The following is a 23,723-nucleotide window of genomic DNA, read 5'->3' as shown; positions in this document are numbered from 1 at the left end:
CGAGAAAAATGAAAAATTGTGCCAATAACAAAACTCCAATGGGATCTGAAATATCTAAGCTTGAAAGAAGATCCAGTATCCTAGATTTTCATCACGGCCAGAGATTAAAAGGCGTGCTAATGAATAGTCAGGTATATCTTTGAATTATCTGTTTGTATTTCTGATATCCTCAAACTATTTGAGTTTCATCAGGTTTTAGACACGTATCAAATGTTTTAAAGAAAATCATTCAAATTCCAAGACTCTCTGTCTCTTAGACTAAAACTGTCACAACTACCAAAGTTTTTATGGCACTTGGTATTAACCAACTGACATATAGCAATCGCAAATTCTGTCGGTCTCTCGGTCCCGGTTTCGCTATTTTAGCCTCTTCCAGGTGAGCTAGGACGATGAAATTTGGTTTATCAGCACTGAGAGTGGTTTCGCAATGAAAGCGGCGTATTCTTGAATCAGTTTGGGTGGAAGTTCGTCTGGATAAGCTGAACAGTTTACTTTCACCTTCATCAGTGTCTTATAGGCTGTCATCTCATCGATAACAACTTCACCTTCATCTGCACAGGAGTCAAGTATTTCAGACTTCTGGGCTTGTGTGGGAGAAGGAAATGAGGTCCAGATGCGGGTGAAATATTGATTAACCTCATCAGCAGTTGTGTAAGTTCCGTCAGGGTGGCTTATTTTTATGCTGTTATGAATGGACTTGCCAGTGATTTGCTTGACCGCTCTGTGCCATTTCCTGGGATTAGTATGCCTAAGACTGTCCGAAAATTTCTCACGCCCGTGATCTTTCTTCGCACTTCTCGTGAGAGAGGTAATGTGATTTCGCAATTTTTTCGCATTTTGCAAATCTCCTTCTTGGAAAAGCTTGCACTTTTTTCGGATTAGTTTCTTGATTTGGGGGGTTATCCAGGGTTTATCACTTTCACATCTAGTGAAAGTCTTTTCAGGAAAAAACTCGAGGTATTTGGCATGGAGAACTTCGTTGAACAGTTGGCATTTTTTGTCGAGGCTTTTGTCTCCATACACTTCTGGAAAAGGGTAAGTAGCTATCCATCGGCCATAGGTGCAAATTGCTGAATCAGTAAGCGGACGATACTTGACACGCTTAATTTTAGGCTTGGGTATTGAAGAGGCAGCTGACCAGAGCACAACGTTATGATCAGAACACGCAAGCGGCCCAAGGGATTCAGGGGTTTGGTAATATGTCTCACAGTTGGTCAGGATTAAATCAAGTATGCTGCCAGATTCATGTGTTGGAAAATTTACAACCTGCTTGAGGGAAAGGCATGATGCTAGCCAGCTTTTCTTGGTTTGGTTAAAGTCCCCAGCCAGAACAATAGCAGTATCTCCATAGAAAAAAGTCAATACATAATTGCTCCCCTTGAATCTAAAAAGGCATTACCCCCCCCCCCCCAACAATTTTTGTGAATTGACACCGCTTTACAAATGTAAAAAGGGTGTTCCCATCCCTAAATACGCCTGGAAAGACTTCCAAGCCGAGGTATGGAAGTATGGGCGTCAACAGGGGCACCGGCTCCTTTTTGTGAAAATAAGGTAATATAATCAATATAATATGTCATTCGGATACCAAGGGCCCATTGCAGTTGCTTTTTCTTGTCCCTGGATCCATTTAAAACTGTAATATTTTTATTTCAGTGAAAAAAATATCAATTTGAAATTTGAAATTTGAAAAACATTCTAAGCTATTTCATTTTTTATCATCAAACCTAGTCAATGAAAAATTTCTTAGTGACATTCTTGCATCTAGCCGAGTATGTATGTTGTACTTTTGCAAATTAGCATTTTTAGTAAAATTTCTTCAATAAAACTCATATTTTCGATGTTGAACACAAAATTTTCCAGGGAGAATAAGAATTTCTTAGAAAATATTGCTGTTTCTAAAGTTAGACAACTCTTTATTAAGAAACATTGAAATTCTGTAAAGTTTTTTTGGATGATATGTATTTTTCTTAAGTTAAAAGCAATATTTTTTTAAGATGAATCTAAATTAGGCTTCCCTATTATAAGACGTTTTTCATAAAAAAGTAAAGGGTTACATTAGACCAAAGACGAGCAGAAATTAAGTCGTAAATGAATATTATTAAACAAACAGAAATCAATAACAATAAATAAGTGAAATCCAAAACGAGCAGAAATTAAAATGGATAAACAAGCCAAAATGGGTCGAATAATGCCAAAACAATCAAGTCAAAACATAATTATTGAACATTTTGACTATTTTGGACAGAATGGGAATCTCAGAATTGTGATCAGAGTTGAGAGCAGGGGATATCTAAAAAGTTCAAAGAAGAGAGTATCTAAAAACGACAAAAGATGGAACTAATCATCTTTGACTTTTAAACTTGCACTAGAGCTTTGAATTTCCAATCGACTAAGCCCCACTCTGAAGCTGCCACGATAACTCTTTCTGTACGAAGTGGCCTGGTAAAAAAAAACTTAAAAAAAGAAAAAATAAATAACAATACATAGAGCCCAGTTCACTTTTTATCTAGGCAGCGCTGCTGCATTGCGTAAGAAACGTTTAAATGTGTGGTAAAATTCCTTAAACATTAAAATTATATTTCTTAAGTTAGGTGTAACGTTTTCTTGAGAAAAGCTAGACTTTTAACCTTTTTTTTTTGCTGAGATAAAATTGCGTTACGGTTTAGTTTGGGCAAAAACACAGGTACGGAGTCTAACTCGAGGAAGGAAATTTCTCAACTTTTGCAAGAAATTTTTTTCGAAAGAATCTATGAGAGGGGAACATCATCCTTGCCCTCTGCATGTAAGTAAAAATACAGAAAAATAGACGTCTTGAAAAAGTAATCGAATGCGATAACCACAACATTTGCTTTCGCATCCCTCTAATTTATACAGAAATGGTTAATGAAATTCAAATTTAGTCACAAATACGTTATTTAAAACCTGCAAAAGAGAGGAGCAGCTGGGCTCAGTCAAATTGGCTTTTAAAAAACGAACTTACAATAAATGGCCACGCAGCTCCTTGTGACGTTGGAGAGGCCAATGTGTAAGTTTACAAATCCAATTCAGTAATATCCATGCCGTTTCCTAAGAAGACATTTACAACACACAGTTGTAAAAATTGAATGAAGTCTAAAAAAAATCATTAAAAAAATAAGTCTAAAAATATCATTAATAAAAAAAAATCCGGGGAGTTTCAGCCGTGGCCAAGATCTGTAACAGCTTGGAGTGTTTAAAAGCCAGAGAGGTTCGTTTTAACACTTCGTTACAACCTTTACGGTTTTCTCAGGGAACGCTTCGATGCTAAAAGGTGTGAAAACTACGCTTAAACCATCACCTTTTTTTGAAGCTTTAAACCCTTCCGGGGCTGAGTTACGCTAAAGCTAAAAAAAAAAAAAAATCCATTTTCAGATTTTAACCTTAAATAAGCTCACATATGATGAATTAGCATCATCCGCTGTCACAAGCTGCAAAATCCATATACTGATCTAACATGGAAATTTATTTTTGCTGACACTACAAAGAAGAAGAAATATAAAATAGTCATTGGGTATGAAAGATTTTGAAACGGTTTCTCTTCTGCACCAGACACAATGAAATCTGGCACTTTGAACACTGGATTCGAGCATAAGCGGAGCAGAGCCGGTATTGCTTCTTATCAGCCACTGCCTCGGGCCAATGCTGGATGCCGTCATAGTGAACACCATCATATGGCTTTGGTTTGGCAAGCGTTGGTCTTATCGGAGTGCAACTGTCTTAGTCTCTGAGGGGTCTTCCACGGGGCCTTGGGATTTGCATCACTTGTAGAGGTAAGGTAGATGGCGATTTCGCTCTTGAAGTCTAAAAGCTCTTTTTGTGGGTTCGGCCATGCTGACCAATATGACGCTGATAAAGGAACAATGCATTGAAGACTGAAACATCCAAAAAATAGTAAAAGAGACGCATATACCACTTCCTCCTGCGGGTATCTATCCTGTACAGCCCAATGAGCATGTCACTGAGGTCAACGCCACCCGTGAACTTGTTGCACTCAGCAATGCACAGAAGACGGACAACGTCAATTTGCTTCTTCAACTTACTGTCCCGGTGTTTGTAGTTGCCTGAAGGCTCAGCGCCGACAAATGACGAAGCAATGCAGACGCTCTTGTTGTCAAACCACTTCATAGCCACTATACCGCTATTGGTCTCAACTCTGTATGCCGATTTCGTCTTAATAATACACAAAGTACCCTCACCAGTTTCTGCTCTTGTAATTTACACTTTGAACAAGTTAAGGATTCGTTCTGTATTTGCCCCTTTTACATTATATTTTCAGCACCACTCCCCATTTACTCTTAGTTCTTGTTTTTGTTAGGAAGTATTACCAAAGAGAAATAGACTGGTTACTTGTAAAAACAATTTGGAACTCGTCAAATTTTCGTCCTTTTTACTGGCCAAAAATTAACAAAGCAACAACGGGTAAAAAGAGACGGGGATTTGACTTTCCATTTTAACATGTGATAATCTTGTGAAAATGCGTCGAAAAAGTAGCCTTTTTCTTCTTCCTTTTGAATAACAAATAATTAGAGAGACTATTTTACTGACTAAAACTTCGTTCTTTTTATTGTTTTAAAATCTCACAAAAAAGAGCAAATCAAGTAGAATTTAACTTTTTGTTCCTTTTCCGGGCCGATTGATCAGTTTTTAATAATGCGGGATTATTTGACCTCCTTTTCTGACATGCTTTGAGATCATAATTTAATTGGCTTATGAAAATACGTCACTAACATGAACCAATGAAATCAGGACACTTTTCTAAGAATCTATTGGACAGCCTCTTTGGTTAAAGACTAATCACTAATCACAGCATAAACTATTACACAAATTGCAGTGACAAAGTGCTGCACACAGTGATGTTTTCGTTTTCTTAAAAGGTCCACTTTTTTTGCAATATAAACAATGGTCTAAGTCAGGGTTTCTTAAACTGTGGGTCGCGACCCCCAGGGGGGTCGCGAGTCTACTGAAAGGGGGTCGCAAAGATCTGATGCTTTTCAATCATTACAAATAAAATTTTAAAATTAGTATACACACTACGTACAAATATAAATACAAATAAAAATCATACAAAATACTATTGTAGTTTTATTATAACTTAAAAAAAAAAACAATGCAAAACTGTTATGTAGGGCCTATAAATGAAAATATGGAAGCAGCATTTAAAATAATAAATAGAACGTGCTCCTCGATTTTCAACTGAACCTTCGACGTTGATGTCTGGCCGCCGGCGTCAGTGTTTGCAAGATAACTTAGTGATTAATAAGTACCCAGAAGCCGCGTCGCCTTACAGCACACATGCTGTTTGTACTTCAGTTTGGACTCAGCTTTGTCTTCGTAGTGACATGTGTGTATTTACTGTGTAATCTTCAGTTGGTGTTTTTAATTATTACGTTAAAGTTCAACTACATTTTGTTTAATTATTTATTATTATTTAACCATCATGGATAAATGGCTAATTAAAATTCCAACTAATAAGTCTGCCACGTCGTCACAACCAAGTTGCAGTGCTTCAAATCCGACTTCTAGCAAAACAAAATAAAGAAAATATGACGAATCATATTTGCAGTATGGCTTCACATGCTCTTCTCACAACAATGAAGAGCAACCAGTGTGCTTAATTTGCAAAGAAGTTTTGGCTGCAGAAAGCATGAAACCGTCAAAACTGCAACGACATTTGAATACTTAACATGCAACGTTATCAAAAAAGCCAATAGAATATTTTCAGCGTCTTTTGCAAACATCAAATAAAGAAAAGAACACTTTGGAAAAGTATGTTACTTTGAATGATTAATATCTATTGGCATCGTATGAAGTTTCGTGATTGATAGCAAAAACGAAAAAGCCTTTTACTATTGGAGAGCAACTTTTACTACCTGCAGCTATAAGAATGTCTGAAATTGTTCATGGAAAACAGTATGCTGCTGAAATTAGTAAAATTCCATTATCAAATGACACTCTGTCCAAAAGAATTTCAGACATTAGCAATTATCAATTTCAACAGCCTCTTATGAGGCTTAAAGACAGCTCAAAGTTTGCAATACAACTGGACGAGTCGACAGACATTTTAAAGATGGCACAGTTGTTACTTTTTGTAAGATATATTTATGAGGGAAGCATTCATGAAAATATACTGTTTTGTCGTCCTCTGGAAGGTCATACTCGTGGAAAAGATATATATATATATATATAAAAAAGTAAATGAGTTTTTTGAAAAAGTAGGATTAAATTGGAAAAATTGTGTTGGTGTGTGCACGGACGGTGCTGCAGCAATGACCGGACAAGATCTTGGTTTTGCAGCATTTGTTAAAGCTGGAAATGATCATATTACATTTACACATAGTATGATTCACCGAGAGGCACTTGTTGTTAAAAAAAATTGCACCAGAATTAAACACTGTGTTTTTTGATGCAGTCAAAATCATTAACTTTATTAAAAGTCGAGCACTTAATAGTCGATTGTTTAAAAATTTGTGCATTGATATGGATTCGGATTATACAAGTTTATTGCTACATGCTGAAGTTAGGTGGCTATCAAGAGGTCGAAGTTTGAAGCGATTATTAACTTTAAAATATGAAGTTCTTATATTTCTAACAGAGCAAAATTCTGATTTGGCCAATTATTTTCACGATAACTAATGGCTTCTCAAGCTTTGCTATTTGGCAGATATTTTTGATAAAATCAATGATGTGAATTTATCAATGCAGGGAGTCTGCGTTAATATGTTTATGTTAAAAAATAAACTTGAGGCCTTTGTTAAAAAAATTCTTATATGGAAGAACAGAGTGGAAAGTGGATCGCTCGAAATGTTTCCATTTACTGACGAGCATATAATTAGTAACAATATTTCAAAAAAAGATACTCCTATAACAGAAATTATAGTTAATCATTTGAAGGATATGGATGTTTACATTCATAGGTATTTTCCCAATGATATCGATACACAACAATGGATTTGCAATCCATTTTCAATTGAAATGGAAGAAATTAATTTTTAAACTTAAAATCACAAAAAGAATTTGCCGAATTAATAAGTGATACTACCTCGCGACTCCGATTTTCTCAAGTGCCTGTGCATGAATTTTGGATAGAAATCAAATCAGAATATCCCCTACTATCGGAAATGACAATAAACAACTTACTGCCATTTTGTACAACATATTTATATGAATCAGCCTTTTCCACATTAACTTACATAAATTCAAAATACCATTCAACTTTAATAAACGTTGAAAGTTTATTACGATCTGCACTAACTCAAATTGAGCCTAGATTTAATTATTTGTGTAAAAATAAACAATCACATCCGTCACATTAATATTGTTTGATGTTAATAATATGTTTTATTAAAAAAATTGTTACCAAAGTTTATTTTTTCTATTAAATATCTAGATATAGTTTTATGTTTTCTTATAAAAAATTGTTACAAAAGTTTATTTTTTCTATTGAATAAATATATATATATAGTTTTATTTCATTCTATTTATTGTGTTTTATTGCGACCGATATCCCGTCAACGTATGTGAAATGAATGGGTGCGTATTCTTTGATCCTTATTTTATTTACATTGTAAGATAGTCCGATATTACATCTACATCTACGGTTAATATATATTTTATTATATGGAGGAGGGGGTCGTTTAAAATTTCCTAAGCTTGAAGGGGGTCACTATATAAAAAAGTTTAAGAAGCCCTGGTCTAAGTAACGCAGGATCTGGCTTATTGACTCTCTGTTTTGGGCCAGGAGGTCTATGCGTGATTAGGACCATTCGAAACTTCCCTTGCTTTTTCCCTTAGGTATCTATTTTTGGCTGGGTCGACTTTGACTGAGCTTACAGTCGAAACGTTGACCCTCTTTAAAACAAATAGTCAGCCACACAAGGACCCAAACACCTGTTTATTCTTAATCTAGGCAAAAGTTGTTTGTTGGCATGTATGTAATCATGAAAGTGGATCAGATGCAAGGCATTAAAAAATTTGTTAAATAGAATGTTCAAAAAACGTGTTGATGTTTAAACTTCAACTGAATAATACCAAAAATATAAATTCTACATAAAACTGTAAAATTTAAATAGGGAGCATTAGTTTAATTTTGCATTTGGGTTAATAAACCGTAATTGGAGTAGAAACTTAGGACCAAGGCAATTTTCTCCAATTACACATTACTTGCTTTTTCTTAGTCTTCCAGGTGAATTTGGAGCACATTCTCAACAACAATTTTTATTGATTTTTAATTTATAACTTTGTTTGGTTTTTATTCATATTTTAAAAGAAGCATTTTCTGACATGTGACCTATAGAAACTGCATCAATTACGCCAAAAAAGGAGAATAACAGGGGGCAATGAATTTTTCATTGTATTTAGGATTATAAGTCACAATTGGAGGAGGTAATTTTCCAAACAATAATGCCTCTAAAAAAAGAAAGGAAAAAATTCGGTAAACATTTGATGCAGTTTTCCCTTTAAATCAACCCCCCCCCAGGACTTTTCAACTTGTGAGGAACTGACAAATACCATCTGAGATTTTGTCCCTACCAGGATTTATTTAAGAATATATTTTATTTTTTTCTTTTGATGATTTTGGAAAATATGCTCTTGTTTCCCAAGGGAGTCATTGCCCCTCTCTGGTGGCTACCATGCTTCAAACGAGTTGGATGATTTACAAGAATATACAGATTTTGCGAAGAAAATAGATACCATTGCCAGATTTTACCTACCCATCACCTTTCTGGTCAAGAATACCACTAAATGAACTATAGAAAATTCTTTTTTATCTTGTGTTTTCGGCAATAAAAGATTGTACAAATAGGCAACAAATATCGAAAGTAAAACAGTTCAAAATAGGGATGAGACCTTGTTATTGACAGTAAACAGATATAAAATTTAACTGGATATTTCGAACACATAAACAGTGTTCATCATCAGCAGTAAAACTGCTGATGATGAGTTTTACTGCTGATGATGAACATTGTATATGTGTTCGAAATATCCAGTTAAATTTTATATCTGTTCACTGTCAATAAAAAGGTTTCATCCCTATTTTGAACTGTTTTACTTTCGTCATGGAGAGGCAGTGTGGTCTTCAAAGTTACCTACGGCAACAAATATTTTCCAGAAAAAAATAAAAAGGAAGTTTTTCGGCATCTGAGATGACCCTTGCACCTTCTTTTAACTGCCTTAAACTATGTCAAGAGGTCGGGTATCTTCTTCATAATACCAGAATACTTATTAAATATTTAAAAGATGACTCGAGTCTGACTCGAGGAAGGAAATTTCTCAGCTTTTGCAAGAAAATTTTTTTTGAAAGAATCTTTGGGAGGGGAACACCATCCTTGCCCTCTGCGTGTAAGTAAAAACACAGAAAAATAGACGTCTTGAAAAAGTAATCGAATGCGATAACCACAATATTTGCTTTCGCATCCCTCTAATGTATACAGAAATGGTCAATGAAATTCAAATTTAGGCACAAATCCATTATTTAAAACCTGCAAAAGAGAGGAGTAGCTGGGCTCAGTCATATTGGCTTTTAAAAAACGAACTAACAAAGAATGGCCACGCAGCTCCTTGTGACGTTGGAGAAGCCTATGTGTAAGTTTACAAATCCAATTCAGTAATATCCATGCCGTTTCCTAAGAAGACATTTACAACATACAGTTGTAAAAATTTAATGAAGTCTAAAAAAAATCATTAAAAAAAAGTCTAAAAAAAATCATTAATAAAAAAAAATCCGAGGAGTTTCAGCCGTGGCCAAGATCTGAAGCTGCTTGGAGTTTTTAAAAGCCAGAGAGGTTCGTTTTAACACTTCGTTACAACCTTTACGGTTTTCTCAGGGAACGCTTCGATGCTACAAGGTGTGAAAACTACGCTTAAACCACCACCTTTTTTTGAAGCTATAAACCCTTTCTGGGCTGAGTTATATTAAAGCTAAAAAAAAAAAAATCCATTGTCAGATTTTAACCTTAAATAAGCTCACATATGATGAATTAGCATCATCCGCTGTCACAAGCTACAAAATCCATATACTGATCTAACATGGAAATTTATTTTTGCTGACACTTCAAAGAAGAAGAAATATAAAATAGTCATTGGGTATGAAAGATTTTGAAACGGTTTCTCTTCTGCACCAGACACAATGAAATCTGGCACTTTGAACATTGGATTCGAGTATAAGCAGAGCAGCTCCGGCATTGCTTCTTATGAGCCACTGCATCCGGCCAATACTGGATGCTTTCATAGTGAACACTATCATATGGCTATGGTTTGGCAAGCTTTGGTCTATTTGGAGTGGAACAGTCTTGGTCTTTGAAGGGTCTTCTATGAGATCTTGAAGTTGTGCACTTGTAAAGGTAAAGGTAAGGCGATTTCGTTTTTGAAGTCTAAGAGGCTCTTTTAGTGGGTTCGGCCGTGCTGACCCATATGACGCCGATAAATCAACCGTGTGTTGACGACTGAAAAAACCAAGAGGTAGTAAAAGAGACTCATACCATTTCTTCCCACGGATATCTGTCCTGTACAGCTCAATGAGCATTTCACTGAGGTCAACGCCACCCATTAATTTGTTGCACTCAGCAATGCACAGGGGACGGACAACGTCAATGTACTTCTTCAACTTACTGTCCCAATGTTTGCAGTTGCCTGAAGGTTCAGCGCCGACAAACAACTAGGCAATGCAGACGCTCTTGTTGGCAAACCACTTCGTAGCCACTGTAGCCTACTGCTATTGGTCTCAACTCTGTATGCCAATTTTGTCTTAATATTACACTAAGTACCCTCACCGGTTTCTGCTCTTTTAATTTACACTTTGAACAAGTTAAGGATTCGTTCTATTTTTGCCCCTTTTACATAATATTTTCAGCATCCCTCCCCCCAGTTACTCTTGGTTCTTGTTTTGTTAGGAAGTATTATCAAAAAGAAATAGAATGGTTACTTGTAAAAACAATTTGGAACTCGTCAAATTTTCATTATTTTTACTGGCCAAAAATTAACAAAGCAACAACGGGGTAAAAGAGACGGAGTTGTTTGACTTCCTTCTTTAACATGTGATAAGCTTGTGAAAATACGTTGAAAAAGTAGCTTTTTTTCTTCTTCCTTTTAAATCACAAATAATTAGAGAGACTATTTTACTGACTAAAACTTCATTCTTTTTACTGGTTTAAAATCTCACAAAGAAGAGCAAATCGAGTAGAATTTAACTTGTTCCTTTTCCGGGCCAACTGATCAGTTCTTAATAACGCTGGATTATTTGACCTTCTTTTCTAACATGCTTTAAGATCATAATATAATTAGACTTATCAAAATACGTCACAAATGTGAACCAATGAAATCAGGACAATTTTTTAAGAAACTATTGGATAGTCTCTTTGGTTAAAGAAGGTTTAAACTAATCACTAATCACACCATTAACTATTACATAAATTGCAGTGACAAAGTGCTGCACACTATGATGTTTTCTTTTTCTTAAAAGGTCAACTTCTTTTTGCAATATAACCAATGGTCCAAGTAACGCAGGATCTGGCCTCTTTACTCTCTGCTTTGGGCCAGGAGGGCTCTGCGTGATTGAGACCATCCGAAACTTCTCTTGCTTTTTCCTTAAGTATCTATTTTTAGCTGGGCGGACTCTGACTGAGCTTACGGTCAAAACGCTGACCCCCTTTAAAACGAATGATCAGCCACACAAGGACCAAAATACCTGTCTATTCTTAATCTGGGCAAAACTCGTTTGTTGGCATGTATGTAATCATGAAAGTGGATCAGATGCGAGGTATTAAAAAATGTGTTAAATAGAATTTCAAAAAACGTGTTGATGTTTATACTTTAACTGAATAATGCTAAAAATATAATTTCTACATAAAAATGTAAAATTTAAAATGGGAGCATTAGTTTTATATTGCATTTGGGGTAATAAACGGCAGTGTAAGCGGAAATTTAAGACCAAGGCTATTTCCTCCAATTACGCATTGCTTCTTTTTTTAGTCTTCCATGTGAATTCGGAGGACATTCTCAACGATAATTTTTATTGAAATTTAATTTATAGCTTTGTTTGGTTTTTATTGTTGTAAATAATTGAATCCTCTCCCCCAAAGATCAGCATTGTTTTATATTAGATAAAAAAGACAGCACGTTTTTTCAACTGAAAGCAAAAAGCAACGTTAAAACTTGAAACAAACTGAAATTATTGCTTTTCTGAGGAGAGCTACTCCTTCTTCAACCTTCCGTCTTTGCGCTAAAGTTTGACTTTTGTTCCCGATTCTTGGAACAACTACTGAGACACAAAGGTTGTTGAATTGAAAAAAAAAAAATCTTTTTAGGCACTAAAAAACTTCAGCGTAACGAGCGAGGGTTCAGGAAGGGACAGCCCTCTCATATACGGAAAAATTTCTTTAAGTTTTATAATTATTTAAGTTTTAATGTTGTTCCTATCTTCTGGCTAAAAAAAACTTGTCTTTTATTTAGTTTCTGGCTGTTTTTAAAATCATACTGGGGATTCCAAAAATTCCTCCCGTGAAAAATTCTTCCATGGAAAATTTGCCCCGTGTAAAATTTACCTATAAAATTCCTACCGGATAATTTTTTTCCTGCTACCCCCCCCCCCCCCTGCAAAATTTCCCCTGGAAAATTCTCTTTACCTTTATTCTAAAAAAAGTTTTTTGATATTTACGTGCTAAAGCGACCACACATGGCTCTTGATCTGTAATGAAACAGGTTTTCTGTGTCCACTCGGAGATAATGAGCTCACCCTGAGCGAGATTAACGGTATCTAAGAAAGTATATTTTAATTAAATATTTAATATGTTGTGGTGGCTAGGTTGGGTTGGGTATTTAATATAATGCGTTTTTGGCGGCCTGCTTTGCATAGTTCTCTGTTGTAGTTTGTATAATTTTGTTACTAAAGTATTATATTTTCATCATGTTTTGGTATATTTTATCATGATTAACTGAACTTGACTTCTATGGTGTGGTTGCTATAACGCGTAACTTCTAACTTTTCTATTTCGTGTCTTCTTGCAAATCATGCTGGAATTTTCCCCTTCACTCTGTAAAAAATATCTCCTGGAAAATCTCCCATTCTGTGGAAAATTTGACCCGAAAATACCCCTCCCCCATAAAAAGTTAACCCCGAAAAGTTTACTTACATCTCCATATCGAAAAAACTTCATGTAAACAACGAGCAAATAGAATAACTTACAGCCCTTCCCCCTGTGAAAATTTCCCTTTGGAAACTATCCTCCTTCCGAAAATTTTTCTCCATTTGTAATTCTCCTTTCTTTGAAGGAAATTCTCCCCTCCGAAAACTTGTTTTATTTGCTATTTCCAAACAGTGGACGACCTCCCCAGTGCAAGGAATGGGCAAATTGCATAATGTATAGCCTTTACCCCAGGGGCTGCGGGGGGGGGGGTTATTCCAACCCTAGAGGCAATGTTATTAGATCTTTTTACTATGCTGCACTCAATGGTTATCTCAAAATGAGGTTATCTCATTGTGTAAATAGGGGACATTGGAGGGGAGCCAGTTTCCCATCAATATTTTTGGTATTTGGTCACTTTGAAAGGGATTTTAATTTACGTTCGAATGAGCCTTCTCTTGATCTTTTACGGCTATTATTTTGGCACGATCACACCTGGGCAAAAAAAAACAAGTACATACGTATTCGTGATATTGCTTTTGAACAAAAAAAAACCTTGTTTCTGTATACGAGATTGAAACCTCTACGGTAGGATTATATGATAAGCTGAATTTGATGGCGTTATTTGTTGTTTTTTTTTTAGAAAGTTTTTCCCAACAAAAGTCTGTATATTTCCCAATAATTAAAACTGTAAGTAAACAGTGAGAAAATAGAATAGCTTTCAGCCCTTTGCCCCATATAAAATTTCCCTTCGGAAACTTTCCTCATTACGGAAAATCTTTCCCCGTGTGGGATCCCCCTTCCATTGCAGAAAATCCCCCCGCAGAATTTGTTTTTCCCAGGCTATTTCACAATAGCAGATAGCTTCCTATGAGCAAGCAATGGGCAAATCGCATAATTTATAGGCTTTTCCCCAAGGGCTGTGGAGGGGGGGGGGTCAGTCATCCCCAGAGACTGATTCATTGGATCTTTCACTACGCTCCACTAAATGGCTATCTAAAAATTTAGTTCGGATGTCATTGAGGGAAAGAGGGATGTGGGAGGGGAGCTAATTGCCCTCTAATCTTTTTGGTCAATTGGAAATTGCAATAGAACTTTTAATATCGTTTCGAATGAGCGTTCTCCTGATCTTTTAAGAGTATTAATTTGATCCGATCACCATGAATGAATTTATTTAGTGATTCAACTTACAAAAAGTATTTCACTTTCTATTCTAAAGCTAAACACTATGGACAAAAAGAAAAAGAAAAAAAAAAAAAAAAAAATTAGCCTTACGGCATTTCACGACTAACAAAGAGACAAAACTAAACATCTAAAAATAATCCGATCACCATCACCCCTGGAAAAAACAATAACAAGTAAATACACATCCGTGATCTTTGTTCTGACAAAAAATTACCGAATTTTGTAGATAGGACCTTTAAACATCCAAGTAGGATTATCTGATTTTATGAATTTGATGGTGTGGTTTTAATCAATATTGCTTGACCTTTTGTGTTTGTTCTCTCTCCTTTTTTGAAAATTCAGCGAATTTTCTCAGCCTCACTGCTTTTGATGTGTAACATTGAACTTGATGAATTACTTTTATTTGGAATCAGCATAAAAGGTTTTTTTCTTTTCATTATAAAATCACGGAGGGCTTAGTTTAAGTTTTTGAAAATCCATACAGTCGTTTACAACAAGATTGAAGTTCATCTTTCGAAGTATTTTGAGTATTACAACCATGACAGTTTGGATGTTTCGATACTTAAGATATAGCCAAGCTAACTTGTTTTGGTTAGTTTTCGCCTAACGATTATCTAACCTCTCGAATCATAGGCAGCGCTCTTGAACTGTCTTTATTGAAGAGCCATATTCCAGCGGTTTATGCGGTGGGTTATTTTATTTGTTTTGTTTTTTTCACCTGGGCACCGTATTGAAGGGATGGTTGTAAAGGTTTGAGAGTGGGCTGATTATATTTTAAATTGAAAGTTTTAGTGCCTTGTTAAGAATAACAAGAGCTAAGAGCTCATATGGCACTTGTGACGAGGCCGGAAGAGCCAAGAGCTCATATGGTATGAGCTCTAGTAAAATTCTAAGAATCAACAGATTGATTTAAAAGGAGAATCAGAGGTTTAATACCGCTCGGGATTTAAAATAAGAACTCTGAGTCACGAGGCTCTATTAAATATCAAAATTTATTAAGATCCCATAACCCCCTCGTAAGTTATAAATATCTAATTTTTTCTAAGTTTTCCTCTCCCTTCAGCCCTCCAGATGGTCGAATCGGGGAAGACGACTTTATAAAGTCAATTTGTGCTGCTCCCTGACACGCCTACCAATTTTCATCGTCCTAGCATGTCCAGAAGCACCAAACTAGCCAAAGAACAGAACACCACCCCCTAACTCCCCCAAAGAGAGCGGATCTAGTACATTTACGTCAATCACGTATCTACGATATGTGCTTATTCTACCCACCAAGTTTCATTCCGATTTCTCCACTCTAATCGTTTTCCAAGATTTCTAGTTTCCCCCTCCAACTCCCCCCAATATCAACAGATCTAGCCGGGATTTGAAATAAGAGCTTTGAGACATGAGTTCCTTCTAAATATCAAATTTCATTAAGAACCGGTCAACCGTTCTTAAGTTAAAGATACCTCAATTTTTCTAATTTTCCCAATTAACAGCGCCCAGCTCCCCCAAAGAGAACGCATCCGTTCCAATATGTCAATCACGTATATACAGCTTGTATTTGTTCTTCCCATCAAGTTTCATCCCGATCCCTCCACTCTAAGCGTTTTCCAAAATTTCCGGTTTCCAAGATGTCTGTTCCCCCCTCCAACTTCCTATGTCCTCAGATCCGATTCGAATTGAAAATGGAGTATCTGAAACATAAGATCCTTCTGTATATCAAGTTTCATTAAGGTCTGATCACCCATTTGTAAGATAAAGATGCCTCAATTTTCACGTTTTCCAAGAATTCAGGTTTCTCCCTACAGCTCCCTCCTATGTCATTGGATCTGGTCAGAATTTAACATGAGAGCTCTAAAGCACAAAATCCTTCTAAATATCAAATTTCATTAAGATCTGATCACCTGTTCGTAAGTTACAAATACCTCATTTTTTCTAATTTTTCCAAATTACCCCCCCCCCCCCCCAACTCCACCAAAGAGAGCGGATCCGATCCGATTATGACAGTCACGTATTTTGGAATTGTTTTAATCTTCCCACCAAGTTTCATCCTGATCTCTCCGCTTAAAGCGTTTTCAAACATTTCTGGTTCCCCCCAACTCCCCCCCCCCCAAATGACGCTAGATCCGGTCGGTATTTGAAATAAGAGATCTGAGTTACGAGATCCTTCAAATAAGAAATTTCATCAAAATCCGATCACTCCCTCGTAAGTTAAAAATACCTAATTTTTTCTAATTTTTCAGAATTAACCCTCCCCCACCCCAAATTTCCCAAATAGAGCAGATCCGTTCTTGTTATGTCAATCACGTATCTAAGACTGACTTTGGGTCTCAGAGCTCTTATTTTAAATCCCGACCGAATCCGGTGACATTGAGGGGAGTCGGAGGGGGAAACGGAAAATATTGGAAAGCGCTTAGAGTCGAGAGGTCGGGATGGAGCTTGCTGGGAAAAGTAAGCACAAGTCCTAGATATGTGATTGACACAAAAGAAACGAATCCGCTCTCTTTTGGGGAGTTTGAGGGGGGGGGGGTTAATTCTGAAAAATTAGAAAAAATGAGGCATTTTTAACTTACGAAGGAGTGATCAGATCTTTATGAAATTTCATATTTAGAAGAACCCTCGTAACTCGGATCTCTTATGTTAAATCCCGACCGGATCCAGTGTCCTTGGGGGGAGTGGGGGAGGACCGGAAATCTTGGAAAACAATTAAAGTGGAGAGATCAGGATGAAACTTTTTTGGAAGAATAAGCACAAGTCTAAGATACGTGACTGACATAACCTGACCGGATCCGCTTTCTTTTTTTGGGAGTTGTGGGGGGGGCACCTGATTGTCTGTCCTAGTTTTACAAGCTCGGGCACTTCCAGATAAGCTCGGACGATGAGTCAAGTTGGCAGGCGTATCAGGGACCAGACCAGATTCAATTAGAATTTAGTTGCTTCCCCGATTCGACTATCTGGGGGGGGGGAGTTGAAGGAGGGTTAGTTTGGAAAAATTAAAAAAAATGAGGTATTTTTAACTTAAAATCGGATGATCGAATCTGAGTGAAATTTTTTAATATTTAGAATGGCCTTGTGTCTCAGAGCTCTTATCTTAAATCCCGACCGTATCCGTTGACATTGAGGGAAGTTGGAGGGGGAAACCTAAAATCTTGGAAAACGCTTAGAGTGAAGGGATCGGGATGAAACTTGGCGGAAAACATAAACACAAGTCCTAGATAAGCGGATATAAGTGGAACGGATCTGCTCTGTTTGGGGGAATCGGAGGGAGGGGGGTAATTCTGAACGATTAGAAAAAATGAGGTATTTTTAACTTACGAAGGGATGATCGGATCTTAATGAAGTTTCATATTAGAAGGACCTCGTAAATTAGATCTCTTTTTTCAAATCCTGACCGGATCCAGTGTCATTCGGGGGGATTAGGGGGGAAAGAACTGGAAATCTTGGAAAACGCTGAGTGGAGAGTATCAGGATGAAACTTGGTAGGAAGAATAAGCACAAGTCCAAGATACGTGACTGACATAACCGGACCAGATCCGCTGTCTTTGGGAGAGTTAGGGGGGTGTAATTTGGAAAAATTAGAAAAAATGAGGTATTTTAACTTACGAACGGGCGATCAGATCTTAGTGAAATTTGATATTTAGAAGGATCTTGTGCTTCATAGCTCTTATATTAGTATCCCGACCAGATCTGGTGACAATGGAGGGAGTTGGAAGGGGAAATCGGAAATCTTGGAAGACATGAACATAAAGGTATCTTTATTTTACGAGTTGTTGATCGGATCTTAATGAAACTTGATATACAAAAGATCTTATGCCTCAGATGCTCTATTTTCAATTCGAATTGGATCTGGGGGCATTGGGAGTTGGAGGAGGAAACAAATTTTGGAAACCAGAATTCTTGGAAAACGCTTAGAGTGTTTTCCAAGATCGAGATGAAACTTGATGGGAAGAATAAGCACAAGCTCTAGAAACGTGATTGACATAATTCGAATGGATCTGCTCTCTTTAGGGGAGTTGGGGGGATTTTCAGTGCTTTGGGCAGTTCGATGCTTCTGGACGTGCTAAGATGATGAAAATTGGTAGGCGTAACAGGAACCTGCAAAAATTGACTTGGCATCAGTCGTTTCCCCGATTCGACCATCTGGGGAGCTGGAGGGAGAGGAAAAACTGATAAAATGAGGTATTTTTAACTTACGAATGGGTGATCGGATCTTAATGAAATTCGATATTTACAAGGACCTTGTGTCTCAGTGCTCTTATTTTAAATCTCGACCATATCTGGGGATATTGGGGGAGTTGGAGGGGGAAACGAGAAATCTTGGAAAACGCTTTGAATGGAGAGACCGGGATGAAACTTGGTGGGAAGAATAACCACAAGTCCTAAATCCGTGATTGACATAACTGGACTGAATTTGGTCTCTTTGGGGGAGTTGGGGGGGGGGGGTACTTTTGGAAAATCAGAAAAATTGAGGTATTTTTAACTTAAGAAGGGGTGACCGGATTTTAATGAAATTTGATATTTAGAAGTAACTCATGTCTCAGAGCTCTTATTTTAAATCCCGACCAGATCTGGTGACATTGGGGAAGTTTGAGGGGGAAACCGGAAATCTTGGAAAACGCTTAGAGTGGAATGATCTGGATGAATAGGGTGGGAAGAATGAGCAAATGTCCTAGATACGTGATTGACGTAACCGGACTGCATCTGCTGCCTTTGGCGGAGTTGGGGTGGGTCTAGTGCTTTGGCGAATTCGGTGCTTGTTGACAAGGTAGGACAATGAAAATTGGTAAGCGTGTCAAGGGCTTGCACAAATTCACTTGATAAAGTCGTTATCCCCGATTCGACCATCTGGGGGGTTGAAGGGAGAGGAAAAATAAGAAAAATGAGGTATTTTTAACTTACGAGTGGGTGATCGGATCCTGGATCAGATCAAGTGCCATATGAGCTCATAGCTTTTAGTAAGATTAATATTTAATAGAATAAAAATGACTTGGTCTTAAAGAAAGCAATGGTTTGGTTTGTGTAAAACGCACATCCACACATCAGTCCTTGCAAAATAGTAATATTCTATAAAGGAAAGTGGGATCGCTTAACGACTCTCTTACCTCCTGTGTCTGGAAGTCGTTCAAACTTGTTTCCCTTGGTGCTTTTTCCTCTCGGCAACGCATCCTGAAGGTTTGAGCTCGGATGTAAACCAAAAACTTCACTTTTTTAGTACGTAACTCACCCTCTACTACATCCTGTTTGATGCATGTTGAAAATTACTTAATACGTTTTGCTTGGGATTCTGTAACAAGGCTAAAAACTTGAAAGCCCACAATAATATGGAAAGTTGATTAAGAGTTCAAATGAACATCATAAAAAATTGCCGATAGATCTAATCAAAAATAAAGAAATTTATTGATCTACCGTGAACGCTCCTAGTTTGCAATAAGACTCAAGTAATATTTTATCGGGCAATGATTTTGGCAATAGACCCACTCCTAAAAGTTTTTTTTTTGAATTTCGGAAAGTTCTGGGGATAGCAAGATGGGCAATATAAGTTAGAAACTGCGAACGCAGTGAGAAGCAAATTTTGAGATTCTAATCAACACTAGTTCAAACTTAATCTTAGACCTTGGGTTGAGCTGAGTCAAACAGGGCTCGACTCAAATGGAGATTGAGTTGCACAATGTTTGAGCCAATTCGGGGGTTCAGTTGAACGAGGATTCAGTTAAATGTGGCTGAGCTGTAAGGGGGTTCAGTCAAATGGGATTGAGTTAAGCGGGGATTTATTAAACAGGGATCCAGTTACACGAGAGTTCAGTTACGTGAATTAAACGTGGTTCCAGTAGTACGGGGCTCAGTTACACGAGGGTTCAGTTATACACACACTATAGAAAATTTAAGAAACTAAAGCAGCACTAAAATTAATTTTTAATTTTTTAAATGGATAATGATATTTGTTATTATGATGGGTGAGATGTGGGAGGGGGATATACAAAAGAGAAAATACGAAAAAAATTGGTATTCAATCGATCAAGATTGCTTTATGTATGGGTTATGATGTAGATGATACGTGGCAATAAAAAGTATTATTGTGTAATGAAATATTAAAAAATTCTGTCACGTAAAAAGCAACTGAAAGGAGAAAAAATGTTGGTTTTATAGTGTAGTAATCATGAAGAGCTCATGACTTCTTATGTTTTGTTTTGCTATTACTCAGACGTGTTTGAGTACAGAGTAACGTTTGTAATACCAGTGCGATTTTAACAATGTATTTAATCCGTTGTATGTAAATAATTTAAAAGATGCTTAATTTAGTGGGCCTGAGAAGCTAAGCTTCCAGGAAGGTTTCGTATATTCAGAAAAACCTCGTAACCAGTTTCTAAAAATAAATTTTTCTTGACTGACTACACACATAAAAACTTGCTTGTAGGCGTTGCCAAAAATGTTGATTAGTTAAAGCAAAATGTGTTTATACTGAAAGTTTAATCAAGTGACAAGGGACTGTAAAAAGATCGTAAATTTTACCAGCTAAAATTACATCAAATTTTTTGTGTTAAAAGCAACTCTATACATGCCGACTTTCTTATTTTTTCAATCTTAAACTTTTAATTTTTCAGCAAGGTGTATTTAAATATTTAAATAAAGAAAGCTTCTGTTTGTGAGACATTTTAAGAACGATTGTTTTATTGATAATATTTCAACAATTATGCAATCGGTCAAGTACCCAGGAATTTTTTTTCAGGGGAGGGAGAATAATAAAAAAAGGTACTTTTTATTTGATAACTCGAATACAAATTACTTAGAAATTTGGGGAAACTTCAGATTTTTGGGGTCTGATACCGTCGACTCGTCTCCCTGGGAACATTCCTCTATGCAAAGTTAATTTTTTGAGGGCATAAAATAGCCAAGGCATGCTTTTTCTTGTCATTAGAGAAGTTAGATCTGCAGTCAGGTTTCGCATAACAACAATGAAACAATTCAAAACGTTAAATTTCTAAAAAGTTAAATTTTAATTGGAACTGAAATTATCAAAGTAATTCTATTGTCGTAATTTTTGCCCTGAAGTTAAGTCTTGCTTAAATATAGAATAGTAAAAGCAGCTTTTGTATAAAGACCATGTAAAAATATAAGACCGCGTGATGACAAGGTTTGCTTCGTGTCTTAAATTGACATTATTTCGTATTGTAAAAAAAAGATGTTATGATGTCAAAATAAAATATTGCCCCTTCTTTTGCAGGTCTTCAAACAAAAATGGATGGAGAAGATTTTAAAGATACAAGCGGAATTACAAGCACAGATCCTACCAATGAGAACTCTGTGCATCAATCAGAGCGATTTCTTCATATGGGTAAATGTGATGGGGAAAACAGAGGGATTGATCTTCAGCAGACATTCAAGGAGGAGAACCTAGTCAGTTTGTTCACCTTCGACTGTCCTCCTGCAACAGCTAGTGTCCCCTATAGACTTCTTCATCGTCTAGATTTGGATTTTAGTTATCCTTGTGATGCTGAAGAGGAAGACTTCTTTTCTGTAATGAAAGAGACAAACAAGTCTAAAAAGATTAATGTTTGTCAACTTCTTAGCGGCTATTCAATTCGAGGTAATATAAATATTTTAAGACTTTTGCTAGAATCACGATATGTTATTCCGATATGTAACTTAGAAATCGTAGAGTTGCTTAGGATCACGCAAAGAATAGAGGATGATGTGTTCCTTGGGGAAGATCTAAAGCTTCCACGCATTGCATTTATCAGCCAAGTTAAGAACTTCGATAGTCATACAGGAAAAATAATGGAAGGTCTTTTTAATTTGAGGACTTCTTTTAACCCCAGCGATGCATCAAATATCGAGATTGGTCAAGGCCTAGTTTGTCTAGGAAACAAGAAAAAGGAAGCTTGTATTGTCATACATATTTGGGGGAATTTTGAACAGTATTGGAATTCCTTGACTGATTTTGTTGATTACCTAATTGTCGAGGATGAATATAAATCTGAATCTGACCTTGCTGACTACGTACACATTGGGAATGAAATTTCTTCTCTGTTTAGTAAATTATCTCCTTTTATTCGTAAATATTCTGGTGAAACATCCCTTCCAAAGTTCATCACAGTTTGGATTCCGAACCTTTCAAATATGAAGAATATTTCAATTGTTCGTCCGTTTTGCCTTATTGAAGGCTCCTTGGGGTATTTCGTTGAAATTCAGCGTCGTCAATTATTATCCATATTTCGTGAAACAACATATCACGAAACACCACTGCATTCGCTCTTTTCTTCTAATGGATATTTAAGGATGGAAATGGACATTTTACGGGAAATGTACTTAAGAGTTTCTCAGATGAATGGGCTGGAAGAATACAGAACAAAAATTCTTCTGTTGCAGAAGAGTTATGCAAAAGAAGGTGCATTTCTGGAACAATTGAATGAGGTGAAATCTATCGGGGAGAACAATGAACGTAATGAGATACAACAGAAAATAATTGAAGAACACGAGTTTCGCTTCAGTCGACGTTCTAAAACCGATCCTCTTATTATGTATTTCTTGGAAGGTCTTTGTAGGAATGATATTGACGAAATGGTGCTTCATCTTAAGGTTCTTGATGATACAATTGCAAATAACATTAAGATATCAAAAATTGTGGCTCAACTAGCTGAAGAGGTGTGAGACAAGACAACGAAGTTTTCACAAAGACTACAACTCTCTGTAACAGATTCTGAGTATGTGAAGCAGGTAGAATTAAGCAGAAAAGAGCTGACCGTTGCAAAAGAGAATCGGAATAACGCTGTTCTTTCACTTCGTCACTTATGGAGGGAAATTTCATTGTTCTATTCGTCAGGAAATAGTGGAGAATTTGAAGATTTACCACAAAGGGCAGCTTTTTACTTAATAGCAGGTGAAACCTTAGAGCTTTATGATGGAGATGCAAATATGCTAAATGTTGAATGGATTGCCGCCATTTTTAAAAATCTGGAATACTTGCTACCCCAAAAACGAATTTTTGTATTGTCTGTTCTCGGAGAGCAAAGCAGTGGAAAATCGACATTGCCGAATACTATGTTTGGTATTCGACTTCCAGCTAGCGTTGGACAATGTACCAGAGGTCTTACAATAACCCTTGTTAAAACAATTGAGCGACAAGAGTATGATTATGTTTTGATTTTTGACTCAGAAGGTCTCCAGTCACCAGATCATAAAGGTTTTTGTGGCAGCATTAAACGGGATAACAAAATTACTACCCTCTCTATTTTGCCGTCAGATGCAACAATCCTTGTAATAAAAGGCGAAAATGACAACGCAATGAAAGATATTTTGCCAATTGTTGCATTAGGCTATAAAGGATCTAAGCTAGCAGAAGAAAGAGAGGGCATACTTAGCTGTAAATTTTTTGCAGCTTACAATCAAGTTAAGGCTGATGGGGAGAACAAGAAAAAG

At 36.6% G+C, this 23,723-nt stretch overlaps 1 protein-coding gene across 3 annotated transcripts in view; it reads left to right on the top strand.

Annotated features, from left to right (window-relative positions):
• The window catches only part of LOC136029849 (uncharacterized), a 72,880-nt gene extending 49,924 nt beyond the window's left edge, over nucleotides 1-22,956 (top strand). For all 3 annotated transcript variants that reach the window (XM_065708300.1, XM_065708301.1, XM_065708302.1), the window contains exon 2: nucleotides 21,529-22,956. In XM_065708300.1, the coding sequence (XP_065564372.1) occupies nucleotides 21,529-22,955 (1,427 nt within the window). In that variant the 3' untranslated portion in view covers nucleotide 22,956. The remainder of the gene's footprint in view (nucleotides 1-21,528) is intronic.
• The last annotated feature ends 767 nt before the right edge of the window (nucleotides 22,957-23,723 follow it).

The sequence above is a fragment of the Artemia franciscana genome, chromosome 8 (genome assembly GCF_032884065.1).
Source record: "Artemia franciscana chromosome 8, ASM3288406v1, whole genome shotgun sequence".
NCBI classification, from domain to species: Eukaryota; Metazoa; Arthropoda; class Branchiopoda; order Anostraca; family Artemiidae; genus Artemia; species Artemia franciscana.
The sequence above is the reverse complement of the archived record's forward strand: the minus strand, read 5'-3'. Positions and strand labels throughout refer to the sequence as shown.